Source organism: Pteropus medius, unplaced genomic scaffold (genome assembly GCF_902729225.1).
Source record: "Pteropus medius unplaced genomic scaffold, Ma_sr-lr_union100, whole genome shotgun sequence".
NCBI classification, from domain to species: Eukaryota; Metazoa; Chordata; class Mammalia; order Chiroptera; family Pteropodidae; genus Pteropus; species Pteropus medius.
Window position 1 is genome coordinate 8,076,412 of NW_024350924.1, and position 14,009 is coordinate 8,090,420.

A 14,009-nucleotide genomic window follows, 5' to 3' on the forward strand; every position below is an offset into this window, starting at 1 on the left:
TGTTCTTTCCTTAGATCTACAGCATATCCAGAAATGTATGTATGAGGCCAAAAATTTAAAAAGCTATGTATGTTATTTTAATGACTCTTACTTGTCTAAGGGCCATGCTCCAAAGTACCATTTGCATCCTTTAATCACTCCATGCATTCTCTCTGAGTGAACTCCGTGGCTCAAATCCATTTTATGTATTGATAGCTCCTAAATGTGTGCCCCCAATGTAGCACTTTCTGGGTTTACACGTATCTCGTTGCCTGTTGGTCATACCCATTTAGACATCCAACTAGCAGCTCAAATTCAACGTGCCCCAAATTCATACTCCTTCCACTCGAAGCCATTCCCCCTGCTTAGTATTCCCAGTTTTGGTGAAGAGCACCATTGTCCACCCATTTGCCCAGCCTGAAATCTGGACATCATCTATGATTTCTCTTTTTTACTCTTTCAGTAAACACCTCTTAGTTATCAAGCTAAAAGAGTAGGGTATAGTCGAGAAAGATTGTTGGATTATTTTGTGTTGATAATAAGCACTTAAATGCCAAGAGGCAGATTCGGCTGAAGGGTCGAAGTTGAAGATAAACCGAGGGGGGAGGTTCCTGGGAAGGAGATGGAAGTGGTAGGGACCAGAGCAGACGGGTGTGTAGAGCAGAGAAGGCACATTTCTTTCCCTTCGACAAGCAGAGGGGCAGCCCGTTTTCCGTTTTCCGTAGCGTAGCGGTTACCATGTTCGCCTGACAAGCAAACGAGTGTAGGAAGTTGAAAGATATATATATCTCTCCATCCCACCTGCTTGTTAATGCTCTGTATTTTTTCTGTGAGTTAGGAGGCATGGTGTCTGCTGAGCATGAGGAATAAGGTAGAGGAGTAGGGGACTTTTGAAGAAGAGTTCAAGTATCTGCTTTAGGGAATGGCCAAGAGCGCATAGGAAAGATGACAAGCAACGTTGAGGTTCTCAATGATGGTGAAATTGTGAATCTGGGGACAGTAATAGAGCAGACTGACATCTGGGCTGATCTTTTGCTGGGTGGGTGAAACAGTGGAACAAGGATCCTGAGTGTTTGGACGGGAGAATTACCTGTTGCTTCCTCTCTGTCCAGCCTGAACTGCACAGGGTCCAAACCAGTGTGAGAATCCTCACGGTTTTACTCTTCTGTTTTATCTGTCCTGCAAATCCCCGGACTTGTACCTGCCCCATTCATATACAAAATCAATTGAGCATTGCTGATAAAAATGATTAGTAGTACAGGTTAAAGTCACTATAAATTTATAATTTCCAATTCCAAATGGATCATTAGTACCCCTGACAATTCTTTAACTTCAATCACTTCACCTTCCTATTCTTGACTCTCTTTGAGTCTTGTGTATAAACCTCCCGTCCATCCCAGCTCTCTTTTGGTCATTTCTCTGTTTTCAGTTTCCTGGGCAATTTTAGTTTAGGTATGTCTTTAGTAAAAAGTATTTATATAGATTAAAAATTGTTTTCATTATCAAGTGCGAGAGTTCTCAGTGTTTTAAAAACTGAGTTAAATTAAACTTGTCCGTGTTACTAATAGGTTTAGACTAATTCCAGATATCCTTTTTGTTTTGTTTACTTGTCTTTTTAAAAAACAGCATTATTAAGCTATAATTGATATATGTACAATAAACAGTACATGTTTAAAGTGTACAGTTTAATAAGTTTTGAAATAAATATACACCTATGAAAACCATCACCACAGTCAAAATAATGAATCTCTATCACCTATAAAAGATTCCCTCATACCCCTTCTCACTCCTTCAAGCACCACTGATCTGCTTTTTATCCTTAGGTAAGTATGCATTTTCTAGAACTTCGTATAAATGAAATCCTTTATATGCGATCTATTTTTGTCTGGCTTCTTTCACTTAGCATAATTATTTTGAGAGTTATCTGTGTTGCGTATATCAGTATTTCTGAGTAGAATTCCACTTTGTGGAATTCCACATTCATTTATCCATTCACCTGTTGTTAGACCTTTGGGTTATTTCCAGTTTGGGGCTGTTACAAATAAGGTGCTATGAACGTTCACGTTCAAGCCTTTGTGTGGCCGTACGTTCTCATTTCTCTTGAGTCAGTACCTAGGAGTGGGACGTTTGTATCCTGTGGTAGATGTGAATGTTTAACTGCTTAAAAAAATCGTCAGACTCTTCCAAAGTCAAACTCTTCCAAAGTGCACGTCCCGTTTCACGGTCCCGTCCGTAGCGTCCTCCACGCACTAGCCACCACGCGGTACAGTTAGTCTTTTCATTTCAGCCATTTCAATAGATATGTAGTAGTGATTCATTCATTGTGCTTTAATTAGTACTTCCCAAATGAGTAATGATGTTAAACATCTTTTCACATGCTCTTTGTCATCCATTTATCTTTAGTGAATTTTCTGATCAAAACTCTTTCTAGTTGCCCATTTTAAAAAAACTGATTGTTTTCTTAATTTCTGAGTTTTGAGAGTTTGGCATATATTCTAGATACAAGTCCTCTATCAGATTTATTTTCAACAAGTATTTTCTTCCAGGCTTTGACTTGTCTTTTTATTCTCTTAATAGTATTAAAGAGCAAAAGATTCCAATTATGCAATCCATTTTATCAGTCTGTTCTTTCATGAATTGTTCTTTGGTGTCACATCTAAGAAATCGTTGCCTAACCCAAAGTCATGAAGATTTCCTCCTAAAAGTGTTTCTTCTAAAAGCTTTATAAATATAGGTTTTATATTGAGGCCTGTAATGTACTTTGAATTGATTGTTGTATAGGAATAAAAGGTGGGTTTTTTTTGGTTGGGTTTTTTTTTTTGCATATGGTTATCTAATTATTCCAGCACCCCTTATTAAAAAGGCTATCTTTTCTCCACCACATTATTTTTGCACTTTGTCAAAAATCAGTTGTCTGTATAGGTATTAGTTTATTTTTGGATTCTGTTCTGTTGATCTATTTACCTATCATTATAACAATACTGTGCTGTTTTGATTAGGGTAGCTTTATTACAGGTCTTGAAATCAAGTAATGGTAGCCATCCACATTTGTCCTTTCTCAAAATTGTCTTGGCTATTGAGGTCCTTTGCATTTCTATATTAATTTTAAAATTACCTTTTCAGTTTTTATAGAAAAGTGCTGGGATTTTGATTGGAATTGCATTGAAATCTGCAGATTAGTTTGGGGGGAATTGACATTTTAACACCGTCTTAACACTGTTGACACTATTGACATCTAATCCATGAACAAATTATATCTGTATATTTATTTAGCTGTTATTTACATTTTCTCTCAAAAATATTTTTTAGTTTTCTGTTTACTGGTCTTTCAAATGTTTTGCCAGATTTATATGTAAATATTTCATATTTTGATGGTATTATAAATGGTATTTTTTTTCCGTTTTTGATATTTTGTTTATAATATATATGTTAAATCGATTTTAGTGTGTTAATCTTGCATCTGCAACTTGCTAACTCTGCGTTTTGAGTTCTAGCAGCTCTTTTGTAGATGGCATCACATTTTCTATATAGACCATGTTATCTCTAAGTAAAGACAGTTTTACTTCTTTATTTCCAATATGGAAGTCATTTATTTAAATATATTTTAATCATTTTTTTGGCCTAATTGCACTTGCTAGAACCTGCAGTCTAAAGTTTAAGAAAAGTGAAAAGCCTTGTCTTGTATTCTGATCTTAGGGAGAAAGCATGTGGTCTTTCAGTACTAAGTATGATGCTAGTTATAGGTTTTCTTGTAAATATTCTTTGGGAGTTGGAAGATTTTCCTTTACCTGGTTTGCTGAGAATTTTTGTCAGGAATGGATGTCAGATTTTGTCAAATGCTTTGCATCTGTGTTCTTTTTTTTTTTTTTTTGGTTTGCTAATAGAGTGAATTACATTGACTTTTAAATGTTAAACTTGCCCTGCATTCCTAGGATAAAGCACACTCCGGATATAGTATTCTTTTACTATTTTCTTATTTTGATTTGTTAAATGAGAGATATTACTCTGTAGCTTTCTTTCTTGCTGGCTTTAGTATATTATAATGCTGGCCTCAAAATGAGTTGTAAAAGTCTTCCACCTTCCATTTTTTTTTTTTTTTGTAAAAGTTTGTACAGAATCGATATTGTTTCTCCCTTAAATGTTTGCCAGAATTTACCAATATAACCATCTGGGCCTGGAATTTTCTTTCGGAAAGGTTTTTTAACTATAGTTTCAGTTTCTTTGACAGATAAAGGGTTGTTCAGATTATTTGGTCATTTTTGTCTTCCAGAGAATTTGTCTGTTTCATCTGACTTTTCTAATTTGTTGGCATAAAGTTGTTCATAATATTCCCTTATTCCCTTCATACTATAGATTCTATTTCATTGATTTTTGCTCTAACCTTAATTATTTGCCTTCTTTTACCTATTTTGTGTTTAAGTTGCTCTTTTTCTAGTTAAGGTTGAAGCTGAAGTCATTGATATGAAACCTTTTTTTCCCCTAAAAGATTTCATGCTATTAATTTTCTCCCATTTACTGATGTAGTAGCATCCCACATATTCTGATCTATTGTGTTTTTATTTTCACTTAGCTCACTGATGCTTTTTACTTTCTGTTTTTTGAATTTTTTTCTCTCTGAATTTCATCTTGAGTAGTTTCTATTGCAGCGCCTTCAAGTTCACTCGTCTTTTCTTATGCATTGTCTAATCTGTCAATACCAAGAAGGAGAGAGACGGGCATCAGCAGTAAGTGGAGCATGCAGAGCACACGCAATGTCTGTCTGTACGTCCATCGTCACAGGGTACAGTTTATGGCACCCAGAACCATTACAGTAGTAAGGCCACAGATCACCATAACAGATATAATAATGATGAGAAAGGTTGAGATATTGTGAGAATTACCAAAATGTGACAGAGACACAAAGTGAGCAAATGCTTCTGGAAAAATTGGCGCCGACAGACTTGCTCGATGTAGGGTTGCCACAGACATTCAATTTGTAAAAAGCTCAGTATCTGAGAAGTGCAACCAAATGAGGTATATATTTCATTACTGATTTTCCTTAGGCTTTAAACTCACATCTTCACATTTTAGGATGTCTCTTCCCAGTTATTTTGTAGGTACCTTGAGCACTATACGTACAAAATTGAGTTCATTATCTGATCTTCTTTAAAATGTAGTCTTCCTTGTGACCTCTTATTTGCCCACACTCTACGTTTGTCTGGCCTGTGCCAGAATGACAGTCCGCCCAGACTCCTGCCCGTTGTTTTTATCTTCTTAGCACCTCTAAAATCTGTTCCTTCGTTTCCTCTTCCCTTCCGTTCATTTAGGCCTTCGGTTCCCTCCCTCGATTCAGTCCCACCCCGTTCCGATGCGTCCTCCACAACGCCCTTCGCGTGATCTAATCGTTTTATCCCACACTTAAAATTTACTTGATGTGTTGGGACTGAGAAATGACTATTAAATTGCAGAGTGTCGTTTGGTTTGGCCGTGTGGTGTAAGCTAAAGCCAGAACGCAGGGGGTTAAGGAGCAAGCTGATGAGAAGGACGCAGCAGTAAGTTCACACTCTTTAAAGAGAGAAGAGAGGAATGGAACTGGGTATCTGAGTATTTTCACAAAATTCATTCTTTCTGCAGTCACCTGAGTAGTGTAAAGTATTTTATCTGGACATTGAGCTATGTCTCTCATCAGTGTGCCCGTAGTTAGCAGAGAGTCTAATTTCCTTTCAGGTAATTCAGAATTCTCAGCATATTAAACAAGGCCGTTTTCAGATTCATTATCTATTTTGTTTCCTGATCGATCTGTCAGTTTTCAAATAGGTGTATTCAAAACTTTTATATTTGCTAATTTTTCAGTGTAATTTTCGGTTCGGACTATGTGTATTTTCTTTCTTCTCTTAGGACACTTTTAAAGTATACTTTAACCTTATTTTCAGAAGGTTGCTCCATTATTTGCTTTTTCTTGGTATAGTGAATTCTCCTATTTTGTATAGTTGAATTTGTTAGCAATTTTTTCATGACACATTTTTCTCATATGCATTGGAATTTTCATTTGGAGGCTCATCTGAGTCAGGGCTTCATGGTAGGTATGACTTTCCATTCTCCCCACTTATTCCTCTATAGCTGGCAGTTTTATTACCTCCACTGGTTCATCAATTCAGAACTTGGTCTTTTTTATTCTAGAATCTCAGTTTTCTGAAGATACTATGCATCTGGTTCCCCAAATGTATAGCCGTTTACCCCGGTCTCAGCTGTGCAGCTGTTTCTGCTCCCTCCTTCGAGTCTAGGAAATTAATTTCATACCCGGTCCCCACCACAGTGAAGCTTCCCCTGTTTCCTTGGAGGAAACTTCTAGACGTCTTTGTTTACTCCACTGGCAAGCAATAGAAACTTCTGCTTTTACCACTATGAGTGTCTTTGTATTTCCCACCTTCTATAATTTTTATTTTGTTTTTTCAAGCATGACTTAATTACATAAGTTTACATGTGTTTCAATAATGTCAGCATATAAAGTAAAAATAGATGGGCTCCTTCCTGAAAGGTAACCACTGTTGACAGTTATCTTTTTAAATCTTTTCTACATGGACAGTCACATTCTTTAAACATAGTTTTTTAGTACTATCAAACTATATTATTCTGAAACTTGCTTCCCCTCCCCGCCCCCAATAGCATCAGATTATCTTCCAGCATCAGATTACAGATTCTCCTGATTCTCTTTAATGGTTTCATGGGATGGTCCGCTATAGTATGTTTATACCATCATTTATGTGGCCATTTCTCTAGACATCTGAGGTTATCTTTTTACTAATGGCATTAGTGCTGTGAGGAACTTCTTCTTTTAGATCTGTATTTGTGTGTGTGTGCAAGTATTGCTATAGCATAATTCCCAAACTTGAAAAGCTGGGTTAGGTTTTGATAGCCACACTGCAGAATTGCCTTCCAATCTCAACAACTAGAAACCACAGCCTTAACAATATTGGATGTTACCAGTTTTTAAAATGTTTGCCTGTTCAATAGGCAGAAATGCTCTCTTCTTGTTTTAAGTTGCTTTTCTTTAATCATTAGTGAGGTTGGGCTTCCTTTCTTATGTTAACTATCAATTCGTGTTTCTTTTTTGTTAATTACACATGTGTTTCTATGTCAGTTTTTCCTCTTCAGCTGTCAGTTCTTTGTGTTGGACACAACCCTTGTTTCTGCTGTGTATGTTGCAGATGGCTTCTCCCATTCTCTTTCTTGTCTTTCAGATTCACTTACGGTACCTCGTGTCTTCCATGTGACACCGTAAATCTTGTCCTTTATGGCTCCGTCATTTTGTGTTTTGTTTAAGATCATGTGCTTAAGAAGAGCAGATATTTTCTTCTGGTATTCTTAAGTTTTGTATTTACTTTTAAATCATTAGTCCACCACAAATTTATTTTTGTGAGCTAAGATATAAATATTTATATACATTTTCCATCAGATAGACAATTGTTGCCATAAACCACCGAATAGTCCATCGTTTCCTCACTAATTTAAAAAACCAATGATAATACTATATGAATACTTGAAGAATTATATGTGATTTTTTTTCTTTTCGTGCAGGGAGAATATGAGTTTTTAAACAAAGTTCAAGGATGTAGGACGGGATTTATAAAAAGTTAAGGATAAAAGAGGATGGTTATAGCCTTGGGAGTTATGGTGTGAAATTGGATAGGTTTAAAAGTATAGATGGGATAGAATAAGAACATACCTAGAAAAAACAAATATGTACTAATAGCTGTCTAAATAGTAATCGAGGGCATCAGATTCAACGGCTTATTATATTATGCAAGGGGATATTACAGAAGAATTCTTGGGCTTTTTTTGTGTGTGTAGATTTATTTTAATTTGCTGCCTATGGCACAGAAATCACCATTAACCATCCTGTAGAAAAATGACCTTTTTGGCTAACATCAGATTTAAGTATATCTCTTCTATTTACTCTTATAGTTTATATAGTTAAAGCCATTAATATATAAAAGATAATTATTTTCAATTTGGAAATGTTTGGATTTGTGACAATGTACAAACTATGTGACCGAAGAAAAGACTACTAAATATGTGAAATACCACATCCAGCAGAAAAAGATTTTCTAGAAATTGGATACACATGTAGAGGAGAGTGATTATGGTATACTCTTACTGGACTGCATTTGAAGTATGTTAGAAATAGATCTGTCAATATAATTTTAAAATTTTTGACCTGTAATAACTCATCATAATTGGAAAAACATTGTTTAATTGTCTTCTGTCTTCTCTTTTCTCTGCCTTCATTCTCTTTTGTTTTGCATTGCAGATCATACATCAGTTGGCGGGCTGGGAGACAGTTTTTACGAATACTTACTGAAAGCGTGGTTGATGTCAGATAAAACAGACCATGAGGCGAGAAGAATGTATGATGATGCTATTGAGGTAATTATTGTCAGAACATTTACCTACTTAACATATCGAATATACAGGGCATTTAATAGTGACAGATGAACATCTTATATTTTATGATATGCATTCCCTGTAGAGTTTGTTAGTATTTTAATTTAGAAGCCATATTAAGTTTTCCTTTTATTGTGGTATTTTAAAGAAATTGTTAAAGAATTTACTGTAGCATATTTATGTTTGAGAATGTATTTTAGTTGCTTTTAACTATTGTCTACAGGGACTGGGAAACTTCCGACTTCACATACATTTTCATACATATTCTTTCAAATGACCCATCGAACCTGCACATCGAGAGCCTTATGGGTAAATAATAAGGGCGAAACACTTACATAGTATTTTCCACATGCCAGGCACTGTCCTGTCTCCTTTTAAATATGTGACATTATTTAATCTTTACTACCATTTACAGAGGAGGACCTTAAGGCACCTAGTGGTTAAGTTACTTATTAAAAGTCGCATAGCTAATAAATGATGGAACCCGAAACTGGGCAGTCTGGCTCCAGAGCTCTTAACCACTGTGCTTTGTTGTTTCATATTAACATAAGCTCGGAGCAGTGTTGTGACAGTTTAAAATTGGAACAGGTTTCATTCTTGGAAACATTTATATGCGATATTTCCAAGCAAAAACTGGAATAGAAAAGTGTGTTAACTACTTAGTTATTTGCTTTCTTATCCAGTGTAAACCTATATCCATTTAATGATTTTAACCACTTTTTAAAAGTTGTATATTTTATATATACTACAAAGTGTATACAATTCTGCCTATAGTCATTGATCAGTATTCAGTTACAGTTGTTTTGTCTTTAAAGTAAACTAAGGTTCTTATTACCCACTTTATATCTTTACTTTTTAAGGAACTAATTTTCTGCAGTTGTTTACACAAATGCAGAGGAGTTGAACTAATATGTGGCATATAGTGCTTTGCCCATCGTAGGCATTAGATAAATGTTTCTTGAGAGATTGTGTTAATTAAGAAATTGAGCTGAATCGTTATGTAATCAAGAATGTATGTTTTAATACGCGACTTCCAAAATTCTTTATGAAGACTTATATTTGGAAAAGTTGGAGAGTTTTATTCTGTTATTAAACTTTAAGCCTAGAAATATGATCTAAAAATGTCCTTCTCTAGGAAGAATGTAATATTAGAATCCTAGTATTGAAAATAGCCCTTAATTGTTCCCACCAGACAGTAGATTCCTTGAAGGCAGACCAATTTATCAATAGCTCAGCACCTAGTACAAATCCTGAAACAGTAGGTATTCAGTAAGTATTAAATAAATGAACATATTTAATATTTTTATTTTGAGAAAGTGTGACATATATACCATGTAATCATTTTTTCTTCATAGTTTGCTGCTTTCATGTAGTATTTTGAATCTAAAACCATTTTTTCTTTTACTTAATTCTGCCTAACATTTTATATTTGTTATTTTTTGAAATCATTTATACTTTGAAAGGCATGATATCTGTTTTGAAAGTCAGTCTCGTGAATTAAAATTATTTTCCCTGAATCATCTGCTGTATAAGTTATATTTTCTAAAACTGTTACCATTTTTGTTTTCTGTGTCCTGTTTTTATTAGTTCTTATGTATCAAATGGGCACCTAGTGTGTTTTTAGATAACCAGTTGGCCAGCTTTCATTTTGAAACATATATGAAGTTTTTTCAATGTTGATTATCTTTGATAACAATTATATTAGGAGACAGAATATATGCAGATTGTAAAATCAATGACATATGGAATGCATGGAAAAGATAAGAGTACATAATTCTGAGATTCATTCTAATTTGAATAAATCCTTTTTAAAATATGCCTTTCTGAACTAATCTGTATAAATTATTCCATCTTCGTCTCATCCTCCTCTACATTATGGATACCCGAGTCCCTGGTTCCTACAAATGAGCTTTCTTTGTAAAAATTATGTACAGCTATAGGTTTTATATTCTGATCAAGTTTATATTTAGTCTTTAATTTTTTAAATATTAAGAAAAATACCTTTTTAAAGGCCCTTTTGGAGCAAGAAAGTAAGGCCAACATTTGTGAAGGTTTGTTTAATACTTAAAAGAAGGGCAGTGATACTACTCTTAACTGCAGTTCAACAGTTTGCATTTTATATAAGTTGAACTCTTAGACATTTGTCATATTTTTAGAGAAGAGAACCATACAAGAAATTTCAGGCATCTGTACATGACTTACTGGTAAAAATCCTGTTTTTACCTACCTTTTACTTTAATCTTAGTAGGTCCATGGGGATATGTTTGATATCTTTTAATTATAGCATAGTAAGATTTATACTATAATCAACAGAAATAACAAAAAGACAAAAATATTATACAGTGGTTTAGAATCAAAACTATGACTATCATTCTTTAGGCATTTATTGAATGCCTTACATGTGGAAAACACACTAGATGCCACGAGGTCCACAAAGATGAAAAACATTGTCCCTATGCTCAAAACACTAATCTTTATTTGTGCTTCGGAGTTTTAACTATGGTTAAAAGAAAACAACAACAATAAAAATTTATAATCCAATGGTATTACCTTATTTTGCTTCTCAACCAGTCCTTACTCCCCTAATGGGTCAAATACAGTTATCTACCATTTATTTATAAAAATGACTTATTAATGAAACACTTATTGAGTGCGTATTACAGTCACAGGCCTTGTGGAGTATAAGATGATGAATAAGGCATAGTCCTCATAGTTCTGTAAAACATTATTATAAAGAATATAGAATAATTTTTTCCACAACTAATGTTAATGAGCTTGTTAGACAACATCCCATAGTAAAATGTGGGTTAACTCTAATTCTTTTTTATTGTCAGAAAAGTGTGGTCACTAGTCATATAATAAATAATTTACACCAAAGAGAACTGAATTAATGCAACTTTTATACTTTTCCATAGACCAACCTCTAGAGCTGGAGAATTAATATTATAGACCCTCTCAGCAATGTGGGTGAAAACAGTCCAAAGTAACAAAGCTCTTAAAAATCTCATTTTTAAAATTAAATGTAATTGTTAGACTCTACTTTGTGTTATATTTAAGTTTAATATAAAATATTTCTCTCGCCATTCCCATGTCTTTTGAGTAAAATTGACATTCCAGGAAGGTGGACTGTGTTTATCATACAGGCTCTCTTAAACATGGCCCAGTATCCCAGATGCTGATTTTGCAAAGTAGAGGACTAAGGAGTTAAGTTCGAACTCTGAATTAGTTTTGTAAGCTCTATCACGTTGCCTCACCTATTGATGCTTTTTTAAAGTACTTTGACAAGAAGTGTAGTTAAGTGGAAAAGGAGAAACCATTTTAATTAATTATCAAAATTATATTTTTCTGATTAACTTAGGTATTCTTCCTATTCAGTTTTTGATGTATGAAATAGAAAATAAATCAGCAGAGCCTTTTGGTTTCTAACTTGTCATCATGATCTCAGTTGACTGATTATTATGGATTTCATTTAGCTCCAGAAGAAAGATAATCTTCAGGCTTCTTACCTCTCTTCTACCTTGTCTTATTATAGTAGCGATTGGGGTATTTGTTCAAATTTATGCAATTTGATTACTCACTCTAAAAATTAACTTATCGTAAATTAAGCCTTCCAGTTTGGGGAAGTTGCTGCTTTATGGAATGTCACATTACCAAGGTTTTATGATAGCCAGAAGAATACAGTAAGGTTGAACACTAACATTTTGCTTCTAAAATTTTTAACATCTTCTCTTTTTTGTAGGCTATAGAAAAACATCTTATTAAGAAGTCCCGTGGAGGTCTTACCTTTATTGGAGAATGGAAGAACGGGCACTTGGAAAAGAAGATGGGGCATTTGGCCTGCTTTGCAGGGGGAATGTTTGCACTGGGAGCAGATGGTTCCAGGGATAAAGCTGGTCATTATTTAGAGCTAGGGGCGGAAATTGCACGGACTTGTCATGAGTCATATGACAGAACTGGTAAGAATGTTAATAATGCTAATTACATAGTCCAAAATAACCTATAAGTTAAAAACATTTCAGAAATTAGAAGGAAAATATTAGGCATTTTGACTTCAAAATAGTTTAATACAGTAAGTTATTTTCTTAAGAACTTGAATTTTAATTCTGGAAATATATATTTGCATTACTTCTTTTTATTGTTTCTAAACTTTATTGTTTTTGTTTTAAAAAGTTTTGAAGAAATTTTAAAGACAAGAAATAAAGCATTAGTGGATGCATGGGGTAACATTATTTTAGTAACTAGTAAGAATTCATTTAGCCAATCATTTCAACTTCTATAAAAAGAGTTACTTAAAAGGACACAAAATTGACCTTTTTAGGTTACTTGCCTTTTCCTCTTATGAACATAAGAAAACCGAAAAGGAATAGTAGTTACACTAAATGTGTCGTGAGTATTTAGGTGACCGGTAGTTTGTCTCTTAGTTCATCAATAATTTTTGAGTTGTTCGTGCCCTTAATTGAAAAGATCTTCTGGCATTGCTTTAGGCAAATATGTAATATTTCTGAGCTTCAGCGTCCTTACCTAGAAAATGAAATGATTCTCAGTGGTGATACAAATTAGTTCTTGGGGATGAAAAAATGTTTTTATGTATAAAGCATAGATAGATATACATATAGTCGTAGATAGGCAAACAGAATATATTATTAAAATTTCATGGATAGAGAAGGCAATCAGGTTTTTATAAAGCCTAAAAATAGAATAGAAAAACACTGGACCAGAGCTTCCCAGATTTTCTCTGGCTTTAAAAATGTGTGTTTCTATATGAAATAATGGATAATGAGTTCCCTGAAAGACTAAAAACCTGTGATTTCTATTTGTGATTTCGGAAGTTGAATTGTTGCTTTTTATTAAATAACTGAATTTCTGTTTTAGAGTTAATTTATCATCAGGTACCAAATATGATTGGCTTAACATTTATTCTGGTGTAGAACCCGTCAAGTTATTTTTATATAATAAGGTATTGAACTTGTGGTGAAGTTGCCCCTTCAGTTCCTTCAGTAACTAAATCAAGATTTCCATTTCATAACAAAATGTAACTGAGTCAAAAGGACATTGAAGCAGATGTTATTTTAGGATAGTTGAAGAGTGGGTAATACATGTAAAGTCAGTGATCTGAGTTACAAACAGAAGCTAAATTATATTATTGTGTTGATACAGAGTATTAACTATATATTTAAAACATAGCTCAAATTAGTAAAACATTAAGTTCCAGATTGGACATTCAATGCTCGCATCTTGACCCATGATAAATAAGACTTGTCATTATGCAGGTACATATAACATGTCCAGTGGACATAAGATCCATTGAACATGGAGTACTGGACATATTTTCAGAGTTTTTGCAACTATTTTTTCCCTAAAGGAAGTTAATAGGGAAGGATGCAGGAGAATTGTATAAGTCTTCCCTTACTGTTAGTCCATTATAACTGTGGTCAAATTGCCTGTCCCAATTCCGTGTGCTTTTTGTCTTTCTTTAACCTGAGTGTGCTTGCTTTTCCACCTCAGCGGGTTCTGCCTGTCTGGGAGGACGCATGTGCATGGCACTTCCTCATGGCTTTCCCAGCTCATCTGTGCCTTCTCTAAAACTGTCTTGTCTGTCTTCTGAC

The 14,009-nt window shown here is 34.3% G+C and overlaps 1 protein-coding gene across 3 annotated transcripts in view; it reads left to right on the forward strand.

The window, feature by feature from the left end:
- The window catches only part of MAN1A2 (mannosidase alpha class 1A member 2), a 266,574-nt gene that overhangs the window by 235,360 nt on the left and 17,205 nt on the right, over nt 1-14,009 (forward strand). For all 3 annotated transcript variants that reach the window (XM_039841311.1, XM_039841309.1, XM_039841310.1), the window contains 2 exons: nt 8,270-8,385; nt 12,143-12,359. In XM_039841311.1, the coding sequence (XP_039697245.1) occupies nt 8,270-8,385; nt 12,143-12,359 (333 nt within the window). The remainder of the gene's footprint in view (nt 1-8,269; nt 8,386-12,142; nt 12,360-14,009) is intronic.